We start from the raw sequence: 18,195 nt of genomic DNA, 5'->3' as shown, positions 1-18,195 counted from the left end.
CTGAAAATCAAACAAAAGCTGAGACATCACACAACAGAAGAGTGACTAAAAGTAGAGCAAAGGAGGAGAATTCTGAAGAAAGAGCATGTTCTGGGCAGGACACGGAATAGAAATAAAGGGCATCTCAAGAAATAGGAATGATAAGGAAACAAGAATTAGTACAAGGTAAGCAGGAAATAGCAAGTGGTTTTGCTGAGGTAGACTAGAGAATCAATGATGTGAAATGACTAGACAGACAGCAACAGTGATAACCTGATAGAAAGATCTGGGACTTTAGACTTCATCCTGTAGGCTGATACAGTACATTGAGTCATTCATCCAACAAATACTGAGTGCCTATTACCTGCCAAGCGATGTGCCAGGTGCTAGGGTTAGGCTAGTGAGCCACAAAAGGCTGAATGAAGGCTATTTTGTCATTTGTATAAAGGGAGAATGCCCGGTATTGGGGGGGGGGGAAGCTGCTAAAATGATCGCCTGACTACAGCAATGGGAAGAATTGGATCACAGAGTCCGTGGTCACCGGCCAGACCTAATGATAGGCGGTGGATGATGGGAAAGAACAAGGAAAGAAGAATCACCTAAATAGGAAAGGAGAGCGACAGAGAATTTAGGGTTACAAGGTTTTTGCTTAGTTTCTTAACTGCTTCAGGTTCAGTGAGATACTTCAACTGAACCATGTGCTGGTAACTGAAAAGGTATATAGGGAAAAATGTAAAAGCAGCTTGTAGAGCAGTAATCTCAGATGTACAGGTCTGAATACATAAAAGCAGACATTTGAGAGAGCTCACTCGCTCTAGCTCTAAGCACTTCTCACACATTAACATTTCATCCTCACAATAGCCTTCGATGGCCAGTCTATTCCACTCATTCTAGAAATGAGAAAATTGATGCAGAGAGAAAGAACTTGTCCAGGGTCAGGCACAATAAGTGATAGACTGATATAATCTGATTCCAGAAGTAAATATGTAGCATAGGGATAAAACTACAGGGCTGGGTTCCTGAGTGATATGGCTAATGGGAAGAAGGAAATGGACATGGGGGGGAAAAGGCAGAGGAAAATTAAGAAAAAAAATTTTTTTTATAGTTTTTATTTATTTTTGAGACAGAGACAGAGCAAGAGCGGGGGAGGGGCAGAGAGAGAAGGAGACACAGAATCCGAAACAGGCTCCAGACTCTGAGCTGCCAGTATAGAACCCGATGAGGGGCCTTAACCCACGAACCATGAGATCATGACCTGAGCCGAAGTCAGACACTTAGACTGAGCCACCCCACGCGCCCCTTAAATATTTGTATTTGAGAGAGTGAGACAGGGAGACAGAATGTGAGTGGGGGAGGAGCAGAAAGAGAGGGAGACACTGAATCTGAGGCAGGCTCCAGGCTCTGAGCTGTTGTGACAGCACACAGCCCTACGTGGGGCTCGAAATCATAGACTGCGAGATCTCGACCTGAGCCAAAGTCAGATGCTTAGCCAACTGAGCCCCCCAGGCGCCCCATGCAGAGGAAAATTTTAGAGTGATGAAAAGCCAAACATGAATCACAAGGAACAAGAAGCCAACAGTCCAAATGCAGCCCACACATCTGCCAATGGTGTGAATGATATAAGGTCAAAGAAGGAACTGGAAGATGAGGCAAAAGAACATGGTGACTAAATTTCAGCGCTGAGAGGCCACCACACGTAGTGACAAAATGGACATATTACTGTCACTGTCTCATCTACCATATCTGAAAGGAATGTGTGAACAACAGGACATAGTTACAAGACGGAGAGTTTTCCTTAAAGAAAGCCTGTGTGTTTAAACACAAGAAGGAAATAACCACTCTTAAAAGTCAGTACTGTAGGCATTTTTCTGCCTTTCTAAAATCACTTTTAGCTATGTTTGCATTTGCAGTTTCTAGAAGGTTTTTACTCACTGCTCGCCGGACCCCGAGGGAATGGTTCATTTAGCAAACCTTCCCCAGTTCTAGAGAAGTTCTCTCTTCTCCAAGCAGCCTCCGTGGAAGGCCACTCCTGTCTTCCCGCCCCTCTCCTCACAAACTCATCACAGGCTTCAAGTGCCAGCAGAAACAGATGGCCACCAGGACAGGCAACTGCCAGGGCATGACTTCCCCGGGTCAGGAAGCCCTGAAATCTCCCCATGATAGTAAGAGAGCTGCCAAGGCTCCACCTTCTGTTCTAATTTCATCCAACGTTTTCTCAAGGTTTGGTTTACCTTCTGTCTAGATGATTTGTTCAGATATTCTCCTTTCCTGGGTCAACTGTTTTCTGTGGCTATTTTTGATGAGGCATCAAAATATTTCACAAGAAAATTAAAAAGATAAAGCCAGATTATATGTGCCAAATAATAAGAGCTTTACTAAATGCCAGGAACTCTTTCTGAAGCAACCTTTCAGGATAAAAAGAGGTCTTTTTCAGCATTCAAAGGCCCCCCTGCTTACCCCTCTATGCTCACTCCTGGAAGTCTGAAGCCAGTCTTAATGATTTCACTCCTTGACACTCACGTAGCTACATGAACAGTTTTGTTTTTTAATTTTTTTAATGTTTATTTTTGAGAGAGAGAGAGAGAGAGAGAAAGAGAGCAAGTGAGCACACAGGGGAGAGGCGGAGGGTGGGGGGTACAGAGGATCCAAAGCAGGCTCTCTGCTGTCAGCACAGAGCCTGATGCAGGGCTTGAACTGGTGAACTGTGAGATCATGACCTGAGCCGAAGTCAGACACTTAACTGACTGAGCCACCCAGGTGCCCCTACATGAACAAATTTGTACAAGTTAAAAATAAATTTTTACATTAGGAAACTCCTGGAGATAGGAAGGGTTATCTTGTGATGATGATACAGGTGTATACATGTTAAAGCTGATCAAACTGTACAATTTAAATATGTGCTGTAAGTATACTTCAATATACCTCAATACAGGTGAGATTTTAATATTTAAAATACACTGACAATCTGCCATAGAAAACTGTCCTCCCAAAATTAAATGGGCAATGTCCTGGGACTGCAAGGCTTTTGTCACATTGAAGGTCTCTTCCAAAGCTTGTAGAAATACTGTCTTTATTCTGGACTCTTCCTCTCTTTTTTTTTTTTCTTCTGACTTCTTTTTTCTAACTGACCCAGAAGGCACAAACTCTTTTTCAACAAATGTGACTTCCTATAGCAAAGGAAGGCCTAAACACATAATTGAGTTGGATGGGAGCACTGAAGTCACAGAAAGACATACAGGCGCCAAATAGCAGGTTCATCCTATGACCTGGGAAGCCCACGGTCAAGTCTAATGGAGGTACAGAAGACTGGAGGGGAAGCAGTGAATCTGATGGAAGGAGGAGCAGCTCTGGAGCTGATCACACTCAAATTTTAATTTAGACCCTAATTTTGGATATCTTCAGTCTGTTTCAAGGACTACAGTATCTTGTATCTATCTCCCAAAGTTGTTGTAAGGATTAAATAATAAAACTCATGGAAAATTTCCTAAAACATAACAAACCCACTGAAAACAATAATGTTGGTTCCCGTCCTACACAAGTTTTAAATCTCAGAGGCGGACTAACAGGGGAGAGCTCACTCATAGCAGGATCACAAAGGATCAAAATAAAAAGTTTGGGGGCGCCTGGGTGGCTCAGTCGGTCAAGCATCTGACTTTGGCTCAGGTCATGATCCCATGGTATGTGGGTTCAAGCCCCGCATCGGGCTCTGTGCTGACAGCTCAGAGCCTGGAGCCTGCTTCAGACTTGTGTCTCTCTCTCCCCTCACTCATCATGCTCTATTTGTCAGTCTCTCTCTCTCTCTCTTTATCTCAGTAACTAATAAATTAATTAATTAAAATAAAAAGTTTGAGTCCAATGCTTTATGCCTCAGGGGGTCCTCTATAAACCTGAATCGCAATAATGTCAAAAGGGCCATCAAAATTAACCTTCATTCAGATAGGAGTGGTCTTTTAGGACTAATGTCACCTTCTCTCATGCAAACAACACTTTGCTGGGAATTATATTAAGCTTACATCTGGCAGTCAGACTTTAGGAGATGCTACCAAGTTAGCTATTAAGACTGCGGCACTCAGAAGCACCAAGTCTACCATGTCTTCTAGCAAGCATGTGAAAGGTGGCTTGGCTTGTATATATCGCTCAAGCCATCTGATGGTTAAACCATGATTAAGAGCTTGTACAACATTTTGTCACATTTCTAAGGGGACAATGATCTTCAGAGAAGCTTACTGACACAGGGGCAGTCTCCTACCTCAGCTATCTCAGGGTCTTTATCGCTCTAATTGGGGGAAAAAAAAAGTTCGGGGGTGGGTGACAGAAACAGAAGAACAGGTTACGTTTACATTTTATTTTATAAGTTTATTTTTATTTATCTTGAGAGAGATAGAGAGCAAGCAGGGGAGGGGCAGAGAAAGAGGGAGAGAGACAGAATCCCAAGCAGGCTCTGAGCCATTAGCACAGAGCCCCATGTGGGGCTCAAACCTGCAAACTGCAAGATCATGACCTGAGCTGAAATCAGTCAGATGCTTAACCAACTGAGCTGCCCATGTGCCCTGGTAAGTTTACATTTTATAACTCCAAGTCATTTTTGTTTCTTCAAGGATAGAGTGGAAATAATATATTAATATACTATTAATTAATTTATGGCTAGTCGTTCATCAGACCCTTAATTAAGCTCCTGCTTCATTTCTAAACAAAATAGTCTGGAGAAAATTCTGTCTCCATGTGTAATGTCTTCATGCTTTCATTCTTAAGCTTGATGTAGATGACAAATTTATCAATTAAGTTTCTTAAAAGACAAATTCTGGGACACCTGGGTGGCTCAGTTGGTTAAGCATCTGACTGGCTCAGGTCATGATCTCACCATCTGGTAGTCTGAGCCCCACATCAGGCTCTCTGCTGTCAGCATGGAGCCTGCTTTGGCTCCTCTGTCCCCTCTCTTTATGGCCCTCCCTGGCTTGCACTTTCTCTCTCTCAAAATAAACATTAAAAAAAAAAAAAGACAAATTATTCTAGGGATGGATGGATGGATGGATGGATTGATTTAGCAAGCGCCAATGTGGGAGAGGAGCAGAGGGCCAGAGAGAGGGAATCTTAAGTAGGCTCTATGCTCATCAGGGAGCCTAACATGGGGCTCAATCCCAAGACCTGAGCCGAAATCAAGAGTCAGGCACAACTGAGCCACCTAAGCACCTTTATAGAGACCTTTGAAGGAACGAGAATTCATGGACATCTTTTTTTTTTTTTTTTTTTAATTCATTTTGAGAGAGGAGAGAAAACACAAGCAGGGGAGGAGCAGAGAGAGAAGAAAGAACAAGAATCCTAAGCAGGCTCTACATGCTATCACAGAGCCTGATGTGGAGCTCAAACTCATGTACTATGAGATAATGACCTCAGCTGAGGTCAGATGCTTAAACTGACTAAGCCACCCAGCTGCCCTATGGTCTGCTTTTTTTTATTTTTTTATTTTTTATTTAAAAAAATTTTTTAAATGTTTTATTTATTTCTAGGAGAGAGAGAGACAGCGTGAGCAGGGGAGGGGCAGAGAGAGGGAGTCACAGACTGAAACAAGCTCCAGGCTCTGAGCTGGCAGTCAGCACAGAGCCCAACGCGGGGCTCGAACCCATGAACCGCGAGATCATGACCTAAGCGAAAGTCGGACGCTTAACTGACTAAGCCACCCAGGCGCCCCTGCTTTTTTTTTTATTTTTTAAATGTTTATTTTTGAGACAGAGAGAGACAGATCATGAGTGGGGGAGGGGCAGAGAGAGGGAGAAACAGGACTGGAAACAGGCTCCAGGCTGTCAGCTCAGAGCCTGATGTGGGGCTCAAACTCACAAACCATGATATCATGACCTGAGCTGAAGTTGGACACCTAACCGACTGAGCCCCCCAAGGTGCCCCATGGTCTGCTTCTTAATGGGCCTCTCACCTAAGGGAAATAGAAACAAAGTGTACACATGTGCATTTCCTGCCTATCCAGGTCTTAGAGAATCCACTTGTTTCTCTTTAGTATGAATAGAAGTATACTGTATTTTTGTGTTGTTTTTTTTTGTAAAGATTTTAAGTAATCTCTACACCCAACGTGGGGCCTGAATCCACAACCCCGAGAGCAAGAGCCACAGGCTCTACTGACCGAGCCAGCCAGGCGCCCTGGTTTCAAAGTGTGGGAGTGACTAAAAATGGAATTAACATTGGAGATTATCTATGTAGAGACACTGGACAAAACACGGAGATGAAATGATTTGATGGGGTCATTCAACTGCTTTGTTACTGTTAAATCCAGGACTTGAGCTCAAATCCCAATTCCAATTCCATGACCTATGGAAAAAGGACACAGCCTCTCTGTGTTTCAGTTCCCTCATCTTTTTATTTATTTATTTTTTAAATGTTTTATTTATTTCTAGGAGAGAGAGAGACAGCGTGAGCAGGGGAGGGTCAGAGAGAAAGGGAGTCACAGACTGAAACAGGCTCCAGGTTCTGAGCTGGCAGTCAGCACAGAGCCCGACGCAGGGCTCGAACCCACGAACCGCATGATCATGACCTAAGCAAAAGTCGGATGCTTAACCGACTAAGCTACCCAGGCGCCCCCAGTTCCCTCATCTTTTTAAAATAGGGACTGTTGCAGGTGACTATTATAGGCATGAGGATTACATAACATCAGTTCAAACCATGAGTTATTAGTATTTTATTACTCTTGATTCTCAGTCCAGGTGTTCTTTTCATCACATTGGCTCCCTCCACAAAGAAATGCTCTATTTAAGCTATTTATAAGTGCCTTGATTTTTAAAAACGTACATTGCATTATACATAGTTTAATCGATTTAGTCACATTTGATATGTTTTGAAGTAAGACCAGGAAAAAGGGAAAACAAAATTCTGGGCAACTCTTTTCCCACCTATATTTTGAAGGTGATTTTAAAAAGTTTTCAAAGAATTACCCCTTTCTACCACCCGTATCCCTAAGCATGAAAAAGGACAAAAGAAATGGACCTTCAAAAGCATTAACTGAATACTTGGCAATGTTTAGACACAAGAAGAATAATAAAGTTGGAGTTAGGTCTATAAGTAAGATTAAAAGTACATGTTCAAGTAACAGTGAGCAGTCACTCCTTTTATACAAGAAAGGTTAAGAGGGGAGCTTTTACATTTGAATTGGGAGGGAGATGGAAACCATATTTAATTGTAGATGCTAAAGAAATAACCACCTTTCTAGAAAGTTAGAAGGTAGGAAGAGGGAGTAGCCAATTTTAAAAATCCTTAATTTTCTATATAATAATCCTAAAAAGTATTAAATACTCATCTTTATAAAACAGATACTGTTTCTGAACGGCTTTAACTGAAAATTACTGAATAGTAACTATGAGCCAGATTCTGTGAAAAATAAAAATAACCACCCTTTTAAAAAGATGTTATTTTTGGGGTGCCTGGGTGGCTCAGTCAGTTAAGCAATCAACTCTTGATTTCAGCTCAGGTGATGATTTCATGGTTTGTGGGTTCAAGCCCCACTTTGGGCTCTATGTTAATGGTGTAAGTCTGCTTAAGATTTTCTCTCTCTCCCCGTCTCCACTGCTTGTGCTCTGCTCTTTCTCTCTAAACAGATAAACTTAAAAAAAATTATAATAAAATAAGGGGCGCCTGAGTGGCTCAGTCAGTTAAGCGTTCAACTTTGACTCAGGTCATGATCTCACTGCTTCTGAGTTTGAGCCCCGTTTCGGACTCTGAGCTGACAGCTTGGAGCCTGGAGCCTGCTTCAGATTTTCTGACTTCCTCTTCTCTCTCTGCCCCTTCCCAGCTTGTACTCTCTCTCTCAAAAATAGACATAATAATAATAAATAAATAATTTTATTTTTAACTAATCTCTACACCCAATGTGGGGCTTGAACTCACAACCCCAAGATCAAGAGTCTCCCGGTGCACCAACTAAGCCCCGCAGGCACATCACACCTTAAAAAAGGAAACAAAACAAAACCTCTTTATGCTAATTTGGATAAGCCATTTAATTTGTAACCTAGTTTTACTGGCAAAATACTGTGTTGGGAATGTTTTTATGATTTTTAGGTAATGCCAAAACAGCAATCAATTAGAAAAAGGCGATACTCTTTAAATTTAGGACCATATGTAAAAAATGTGTAAATCATAAAAAATAAAGCTCTGAGGCACCTGGGTGGCTCAGCTAGTTAAACATCTAACTTCAGCTCAGGTAATGATTTCACGACTTGTGAAGTTTCTTGGAAATACAGTTAATTCAGAAAATTAACAGAGAATTGGAAAACTGGGAAGGATACTAAGTTAAATATCTTTATTTGAAAAAGAGTCAAAGGACATAAAGCAGATGATTAAACAGTGAAAAGCAGTGTTCTGAAAATGTAGACAAATAAAGGGAGATACTGAAAAAGAAACAATGAAGATATGAATATACAGGTGATTATAAAGAGGGCTAACTTGGAGAAATATTAATTTGATAAACAAAAGAGAAAAACTTATAAATACAGTTATCAAAAGAACAAAGCATATAAAATTAACACATAAAGCTCAGTATACCATGAAAAATTTTGAAGTATTTCTAATCAACAAGACCAAGCAAGAGGATGTGCTTGGGTGCAGCTGATATGTGTCCCTGGAAATACTCAGAACTAATGGTGGTCCTTAGAGTCACATTCCTAAGCAAAAGAAAAAGGTTCTTCATAATGCTCAAGGCCTGCAACCATAGAAAACTGTCCTTCAAAACAGGTGACTTCTAAGTTTAGTTTTGCTCATTATGCTAAAAATAGGCTTGATGGGAAAATATAATGACTAAAGGAGCATCCACTGTGTCTCTAAGGCTTCTGAGATCTAAATTTGAGACTACTTCTCTAGTGCTCATAGGAAAGAAAGTAGAAGCTCTGAAAGAGCATAGCGGGTGGAGGGCCCTTGATGAAGAATGAGGAAGTTTCTGAGTATGTAAATTAGAAAATACAGGTTATCAAGCATTCTCTTTCTTGCATTACAAATATTAGTTATTTTTTCATTTTTATTTATTTGAGAGAGAGAGAAAACACATGAGTGGGGGAGAGGGGCAGAGAGAAAGAGGGAGTGAGCAAGAGAGAATCCCAAGCAGGCTCCATGCTGAGTGCAGAGCCCGATGCAGGGCTTGATCCCACAACCCTGGGACCACGACCTGAGCCAAGACAGAGTCGGATGTTCAACCAACTGAGCCATCCAGGCACCCCCAAGATACTTAAAACAAAAATTGGGGGGCACCTAGCTGGCTCAGTCAGTGGACCATGGAAATCTTGATCTCAAGGTCACAGGTTCAAGTCTTATGTTGGGCATAGAGCTTACTTAAAAAAAAAACAAACATAAAAAATATAAACATACAAAGTAAATCCATCTCCAGCTGAACAACATAAAAGAAAAGAAGCAAAGAGGACTGTTCCTCTTTGATGGGGGTCGGGCAGGAGAATAACGCACAGCAAGTAAAATGAACACTTCCCATTTGGTTTCTCGCTATTAGAAAGGAGCTGATTATGTTCCCCTTTGTCCGTGAGGACCACCAAACCTACCATGTGGTAATGTTATGTTTGCACCATCAATGATTGCTTGTGCCAGTTCATGATCATTGCTCTCAAAAGCATGTGCTGCAGCCTTCAAGGCATCCCAGATCTCTTTACGGCCTTCAAAAGCAGGTGCAGTATCCCAAAATTCGTCCCTCTTGCTGCGCAGCTGTCCATCTGTCATGGGATAATCACTTTTCCATTTGGGTTTCTCCTTTTTCAAAGGCTGGTTACGACCTAAAGCGACTGAGAAGAAAAATAAAAAGCAGATATAAAAACCAAAATTTATAAACGATGTATTAAAAGTTATCTGGTCAGTCCTCTTTGATTCACTCATCAAATATAGAGCTACAAGTTGGCTTACTAGTTATTCTTTTTTTAAGTTTATTGATTTATTTCGAGAAAGAGTATGAGTGGGGGATGGACAGAGAGCGAAAGAATCCCAAGCAGTTTCCGAGCTGTCAGGGCAGATCCTGACAGGGACGAACTCTTGAAACCATGAGATCATGATCTGAGCTGCTATCAGTAACCAAATTAGCCACCCAGGTGCCCTGCCTACTAGTAATTCTTGCATTCTGAAATCTCCCTATTTAAAAAACATTTAATGTTTTTACTTATTTGTGAGAGAGAGATAGATAGAGAGAGAGAAAGAGCGAGCGAGCGTGCGAGAAAGCATGAGTGGGGAGAGGCAGAGAGCGAGAGGGAGACAGAATCCAAAGCAGGCACTAGGCTCTGAGCTGTCAGCACAGAGTCCGATGCAGGGCTCGAACCTGTGAACCGCAGGAACATGACCTGAGCTGAATGAAGTTTGACACCTAACCACTGAGCCACCCAGGCACCCCTGAAACTCCCTATTTTAGAACTACAAGAGCAAATGGGGACATCAGAAGGCACTATCCAAAATGTCCATTAACAGGTTAGTAATTCTTTTCAACTCAGGTATGCCTCCTCCCCAGGATGATATGAAAAATTACCCAGAAAAAGAGTAATAAGGGTTTCATCAAACAATAGTGGCAGGATTTCAAAAAGTCAAAGGATGACATAAAAGAGAGGTAAGGTATTAGGAAAAATGAAGTAGCGACATTGGCTGGACTCTCAGGACTCTGGACCTATGAATCCAGAGAGCAGGAACTGAGAAATTCCCAAGAAGGGAAAGGTGGTGTTCAAAGGAAGAACAGTTGACCACCAGCTCCACATGAAGAAACCTAATCATAGGAGCATCCTCTGGACTTTAGGCAAGAAAGTGTAAACACTTTTCTCTGACACCTATACAGGGGCTTATTTTGAAAATGGTGAGGGAGAAAGAAGGTCAGAAATCAGCGCTTCATTCTTGGGAGAAAATAGGATTGAATAGGTGATTCTTGATCATGAACCAAGGGAGAAGCTCTTAGCTACAAGGGGCAGAAAAAAGAGGGCAAGAGCCCACTCCTCTTTTGCTGAAAAGGCAGCATGTTAGAGAACATTGCACAGTAGTAGTGCTAGAACAAGTGTGATGTGACTTGTCTGCACCTGGACACTTACGTGGCCTATCATCATGATCTCCTACTGACATACAGAGCTGTTCTTAATCTTATATGGAGCCATAGGTAAGAAATAGTTTGATAGATGGAAAAATAAGTAAAAAGAAAATTGAAGCTTGATGGAGTCTTGGGTAAGAGTGGGTGGAAAGTAAATGACAGAGTGGTGGGAAGGAGAGGGTGTATGTCAAAATTCAATGTTCTATATTTAATAGCAGAAAGAATACGAATTTAAAAGAAATTATTCTCCAAATGGTTCTAAAGAGGCCATGAAATTAACCACTCCCTTACTGGCCCAGACCCAAATGAAATTTGAGCTGTTCAGAACTCCAGTCCCTCGGCTATCGCTATACCCTATACCAAGCTATGTTTCTGGTGACAGAACTAATACTGCAAAGTGTATCTGGTTTGACACTTGGATTAAACCATGCTCTCTCCACCCAAACTGGCCATGCTGTCTCAAGGCAGCACACATCAGATCTCATCCTCTACCTCCCCAATGGCTCATCATGCCACTGCCGGCTGCTTTCTCTTAAAACATTCAGTGTTTTGACTCCCTGTACTTTTTGGCTCTGAAACTTAACTTATCCTAGTAAAATGCCAATCAGTTACGTTCTAAAAGGGTATGGACAGCAGAGTAGGAAAACTGTCTATTTAGTAGCAAAGCTGGAAATAAAATCCAAGTCTCTTTATTTAACAAATACTTACTGAACGTCCACTAAGGGTAACACTATAGGTGTGCGTATCAGGTTTAATTCAAATGTGAGAAACACAATCTATACAAATGATTTTCCCCCTTGTGTCTTCCAAATAGTAAATACATGTATACAAAGCATTATTCTCTAAAAAGTGTTCGGAGTATGTCAGATAATCACAATCTATCCTCTACTGACTCTACCAAAAGGTAAAATGAAAGGCAAACTTTATTTTCTGCCATATTAGCCTTTAGATACATCAGAAATAATTTAGGGGACAATACTCAGTTTACTGAACAGGGAGTAAAGGACAGGATACAATAGGTAAATACCATTTAAAAATATTTTTTTTAATGTTTTATTTATTTCTGAGAGAGTGAGAGCATGAGCAGGGGAGGGTCACAGAGAGGAGGAGACACAGAATCCGAAACAGACTCCAGGCTCTGAACTGACTGTCTGCATAGAGCCTGATGCGGGGCTCGAACCTACAAACCGTGAGATCAAGACCTGAGCTGAAGTCAGACGCTTAACAGGGCACCCAGGTGCCCCTCTTTTTTTTTTTTTTTTTTTTTTTTTAAGTAGGCTTCACGCCTAGCATGTAACCCAAAGTAGGGCTTAAACTCAGGATCCTGAGATCAAGAGTCAGATGGTCAGATGCTTGGGTGCCTGGATGGCTCAGTTGGTTAAGCATCCAACTCTTGATTTTGGCTCAGCTTGGGTTGTGATTTCATGGTTCATGGGTTCAAGCCCCATACTGGGCTCTATGCTGAGAGCATGGAGGCTGTTTGGGTTTCTCCCTCTGCCCCTCCCTGCTCATGTGCTTTCTCTCTCAAAATAAATAAATAAAACTTAATAATAAAAAAAAGAGTCAGAAGCTCAGTGGCACCCTGGTAAATACTTATTTGAATAGGTTATCTATTCAACATTCAAAATAGTATCTATTATTCAAAGTTACCTATTCAATTATCACATAAGGCACCTATCTGAATAAAGTTTTGATCTTCCTGAGTAGTTCCAGAGAACTGTCTATAATTCTGTCATTGTGAGAGAATCACAAAGCAAAGGCAGAAACAACAAAACCTAGACAATCTCACTACCTACACCAAGAAACTGAAAGAGGCCCTCAAACAGAGGGACTGAAAAGAAAAACAATCTCAAAATAAAGGTAGAAAATACTTTGGGAAAAGTAAAAGCCCCCTCCTTACAAATATGAGGAAGCTTTATTTTACCTCCCCCCACCCCCCCCCACAGAAGGCATTATGGACAAAGTCCCATAAAAAAGATGTGATACATTTTGCTTAAGGATAATCATTCCAAATCCATTTCAAATCTATATGCTGTAAAGTTCCAAAGTAATTATTTTATGTAAAAGCAAATAAAACAAAATAAATGCTTGTGACATCAAGTAAGCCTCCTTTTCTCTGTCTAGGTCTCTATTTTTCTCTATATCACAAACATATGTAATAAAGAATGTCTATTAAATGCCCATTATTAAAATACTTAAGCCTTTACAACGTATTATTTTAGTGAAACTGCTGAGCAGTGTAGATTTTTCACTATAAAATATGAAGTTAAAAGCTTCATTTTAAACTAAATGCAGTTTATTGCCTAACTTACCTTTGTTAAATAAATTGAAGAAAAAAATGGATATTTAGCAAAAGCATTTAAACTATGCGTTTTTGAAAACATGAAAATATTTAGAGTTTTATGAGGATTTAATATCTGTAAAGCACTAATAAAAATGATTAGTATGTAATAAAACTACAAATAAGTGTTTGCTAAGTAAAAATAAATTTGGGACTGCTATATAAAATCAAAAACCTTAAGACATTTTTGCAAAAATACACAGTCTAAGTCTTTTTTCTTTTCATACCTTCTGAATAGAACCTGACATTCTGAGAATTCAACATAAAATACCTCCCTTAATTTTGAAAAGAAATGTTCTATGATTGTCATGTTCTTCCTATGTGCTCATCGGAGTATTTTTTAAATAATTGGTCACCAAATGTGCTATGACTTTAGCCGGTATCATAAACCTGTATTTCTGAAAATAACCTGGCCATAGAAATGACCAAGTCAACCATTTTAAATTATGAAGAAAAAGATGTAAACTATGTATACTCAATTAGATTACACTGTACACTCTGAAACTTTCAGATTTTACCTGTTCCACACATCAATCTGACTCCTGATACCAAGAGAGATGCTCATTATCATTCATATATCTGGGACTAAGTACAGTATTATGTTCTCATGATGAATTTAAAGACCGGAAACAGTTCTTATTCCCTAAATTTCTGTTTTAAATCTCTTAAATTGCAGGTAATCAACCGCACTAAGTTTTTTATTCCATGGTTTAACATACAACAAAAGATTAATGAAGAAATCTAATTTTATTGTTTCAGAAAATACCCATCTTTCACCCATCAATCCAGTTACTTTTTAAAACTTTGCCAAAAACTCACCTTCTGAGAAGCCTCTTTAAAATTTTTTTAATGTTTACTTTGAGAGAGAGAAAGAGACACACACACACACACACACACACACACACATACACGGAGTGTGAGCTGGAGGGGGGGAGGGTGGTGCAGAGAAAGGGAGACACAGAATCCAAAGCAGGCTTCAGGCTCTGAGCTGTCAGCACAGAGTTCGAAGTGAGGCTTGAACCCACGAGCCATGAGATCATGACCTGAGCTGAAGTCAGATGTTTAACTGCTTAAGGGACTGAGCCACCCAAGGCACCCCTAGAAGCCTCTATCTAAATCACATTCATCTATGTATCTTGCCTTTCCTACTTCTTCCCACTGACAGATGTAACACGCAGAAAACCCAAGAAAGGTTTGCTTCTCAGGTCCAAAGAGCAACATAATCTTAAATATTTATTTTTACTCCACAACTGAATGAATTTTGCACAAAATTCACTTTGACACTTTACTGATAAAAAACAATGATTTCCAAAATGAAGTATGTTGATAGGTATTTTCCTGCTTTTGGTTCCTCTCTTTTGGTGTCCTCCCTTTTGGTTCCCTGATTTAATAATGGGATTCTTCAAATGAATAAAGGAGAAGCAATAATGTATAACTAAGGTAAATATCAAGATATGACTCACGTAATAATAGCTTTAACAGATTGAAAACTAGAGCATCAGTTTTGCTAACATCACAGCCTAAGGGAAAAGACTGAATATTTAAAGCGATCACCATCAAAAGACAAAAATGTTGTTTAACAGAATTCTGAAAACTTGAAAGCAGCAAGGAATAGGATTGGGATACTGTTCCTATATTTAGATTGAGTCTGAAGATCATGAAAATGAAAGGGAAATTTTTGTTACTCCCAAGAGTTAAGAATAGGTCCTATAGAACTCTTCCGTAACAGATGGTCTAGCCTAAAAGGATACTCATATTTTATTCTCATGTAAATTTAGAACACACTACACACACACACACACACACACACACACACACACAAACATACATTTCCTTTACCTAAAGCAACTGTCAAAATAAAAATAGGGATGGGGGATTAAAATGCTTAAGCTAAGAGCATCAACATGGCCAACAGTCAAAACCATACCTATAACTTCTCTAATATCTGAGAATTTAGATGTGGAAGAGACCTTAGATGGGACCAGCCAACCTTACTATTTGACAGGAAGGGAAGTAAGACCTAAGAAGGTTAAATGACGTGCTCAAGATCAAAAAGAGGCAGGACTAGAACTCAGATGACTAGATTCAAAGTCCAGAGTTCTCTTTCCATTATAGCACTCCATGTCTTACTTGGGCTGAGAAATGTATTTTCTTTCACATACCAAATCAATTACAAGCTTCATTTAAAATAAAGCATGTGTTGAGCTGTTTTTCTAGTAGCACTGATCCATCTTTTTCATAGACTTATTTTAGGACCAAGGGAATGTCTCTGGAGAAAGAAAAAGTTAACTGAGCTGCACCAAATCCCCTTCTTTATTCAATCTACCACCTAATTCATTTCTTTGGAGATGTCATGCTCACCAAAAAGGAATTCTGTAATAAAGGAGGAGCTAATGCAGTTTTCTGGTCTGTCAGCCTCAACTTATAAGTACTTAGCATTTATAACAGATTAGCCTAAAGATCACAAGTATGCATACTTATCTACATAAGTTAAATATACCATTTTTAATGCTACTATTTTATAAAAAATAGAAAAACAAGAACTTTGACCATGGATCCATCCTATAGTTTATAAAAATTAAGCAGTTAATTCTACAGATACAATATTAGATATAATTTAAAAGACATATTAATTTCTATTGTTGTCTGAGCTAGCTTTACTAAGGGGGTAAAAATAAATAGTAACTTCCTAGCCCTGTTTTTCAGAGTATAAATCCACTTACCAATGGCTTCAGCATACACACAGGCAAAAGGAAAGCCAACTCAGAACAAAGTATGCCCAAGGACTTTTCTTAATGGGCGAGTCTTATTAAAAATGTTACAAAAGCATATAATTAAATCCCACAAACGTACACCGAAAGCCCCAACTTTATTTGGAAGGCTAAAATTACATAAAATTGGAACTAAGAATATGGTCACTTAACAGAAGCCCACTGTACCTTCTAAAGTAATATATGAAATTTTCAAAGAATTCATTCTACTGGGTGGGGGGAATCGCTTTATCTAGAATTACATTCTTTGGAATCCATGGACCTTTACTTCTATTAATTAATGGGTAATTCAAGGGAGTTCGGGAAGCACACATAAGTCAAGGATGCCCACCATCTCCACAACTATTTAACATTGTTTTGAAAAGTGTTAGCCAGCACAATCAGTACAAAGCAATCAGAAGTACAAGAACCAGAAGAGAAGAAGTAAAACCATCTCTAATTGCAGTATGATTGGAAAATACAAGAAAAGCAGTACAAGATGATAAGAAACATCGATATGGTAATGGGATATAAAATGTAAGCCTAATATACATAAAATACCCAGCTAGAAGAGATCATGGAAGAAAAGGTCCCATTTATAACAGTGATAGAAAAGATACAATATTTTGAATGCAACATCTTTTATCAGGATGCATTTTTTAAACTCCTTGAAAGACCCCAAAGTAGATCAGACTTGAACAAGATGAAGACATCTCTTATACTTGGACGTTAACATATTTATAAATGTCAATTCTTAACAAGTTATCTACATTTAACATGTTTCCAATGAAAATAATTTTTAAAAAACTTCCTGAAGTTAGATGAGCAGATTCTTTTTTTTTTTTTTTAAGTTTATTTATTTTGAGAGACTGAGAGCAGGGGAGGGGCAGAGAGAGAAGGGGAGAGAGAATCCCAAGCAGGCTCCACGCTCAGTGCAGAGCACAACATGGGGCTCCATCCCATGATCATAGGATCATGACCTGCATGATAGTCGACATGACAGTTGGACACTCAACCAACTGAGCCACTCAGGTGCCCCAAAGTTGTGACAATTCTTTCAAATGGTTCAGCTGTTAAAAGGAGGAGTGTGCCTAACTACATACAAACCACACACACACACACACACACACACACACACACAAAGAGAGAAAAATGTAAATGTAGCAAAATGTTAACTTCTAAATTTACATGGGAAGTACACGAATATTCATTGTACTATTTCTTCATACTTGAATATTTTCACATATTTTTTTAGTAAAAACCCAAACGGTGAGAGGCAGTTAAGATCTGAATTCATTATTTTTTTTTTAAATGTTTTATTTATTTCTAGGAGAGAGAGAGAGAGAGACAGCATGAGCAGGGGAGGGTCAGAGAGAGAGGGAGTCACAGACTGAAACAGGCTCCAGGCTCTGAGCTGGCAGTCAGCACAGAGCCCGACACGGGGCTCGATCCCACGAACTGCGAGATCATGACCCAAGCGAAAGTCGGACGCTTAACCGACTAAGCCACCCAGGCGCCCCTGAATTCAATATTTAAGTCACTTCAGTTCTGATCAGTTCTTGATACTCAACATTATGTTTACATAATTGTTTAAGTTTCCCATGTTTGATTATAATAAAGGATCAGGGAACTCTAAGTTTATACTACACCAAGTACATCATTCAGAAGCTAAATCTGTGCTACTCAAGCTTCCAGTTTCAGAGTTCTATTTATGTATGTATGGCTTTTAGGCATTTGCTTAGTCTACTCTTATATATTCCCAAGTCCAGATTCCAGTGCCCATCCTTGAGAAAGAAAATAATAAAAAGCAGAAACCAAAGAAATTAAAAACAGAAAAAAAAAGAGAAAGATCATAAAGGCAAAAGTTGATTTTAAAAAATCAATAAAATGATAAACCTCTAGCCAGAATGACCAAGAAAAAATAAAAAGGACAAACATTATAACCTAAGAGTGAAAGAAGTGATGTCAGTAGAGAGCCAGCAAAGAGTTGAGGGGTCATGAAGGAGTAGCTCCTCAGGAAAAAAAGGGGTAACTCAACTTGCTCTGTATGTACTAAAGATATTGATTTTGTCTTT

The 18,195-nt window shown here is 39.5% G+C and overlaps 1 protein-coding gene across 6 annotated transcripts in view; it reads right to left on the bottom strand.

The window, feature by feature from the left end:
- The window catches only part of UBTD2 (ubiquitin domain containing 2), a 56,094-nt gene that overhangs the window by 5,977 nt on the left and 31,922 nt on the right, over positions 1-18,195 (bottom strand). For 5 of the 6 annotated variants that reach the window (XM_077757319.1, XM_077757320.1, XM_077757318.1 and 2 more), the window contains one exon: positions 9,522-9,758. In XM_077757319.1, coding sequence (XP_077613445.1) covers positions 9,522-9,696 — 175 coding nt within the window. In that variant the 5' untranslated portion in view covers positions 9,697-9,758. Of the gene's footprint in view, positions 1-9,521; positions 9,759-18,195 lie in introns of those variants that run through there. The other variant, XM_077757324.1, reaches the window with a different exon arrangement.

Source organism: Crocuta crocuta, unplaced genomic scaffold (assembly GCF_008692635.1).
Source record: "Crocuta crocuta isolate KB4526 unplaced genomic scaffold, BGI_CrCroc_1.0 scaffold131, whole genome shotgun sequence".
Taxonomy (NCBI): Eukaryota; Metazoa; Chordata; class Mammalia; order Carnivora; family Hyaenidae; genus Crocuta; species Crocuta crocuta.
Note: the sequence above shows the minus strand (reverse complement) of the source record. Positions and strands in the feature narration are given on the sequence as shown.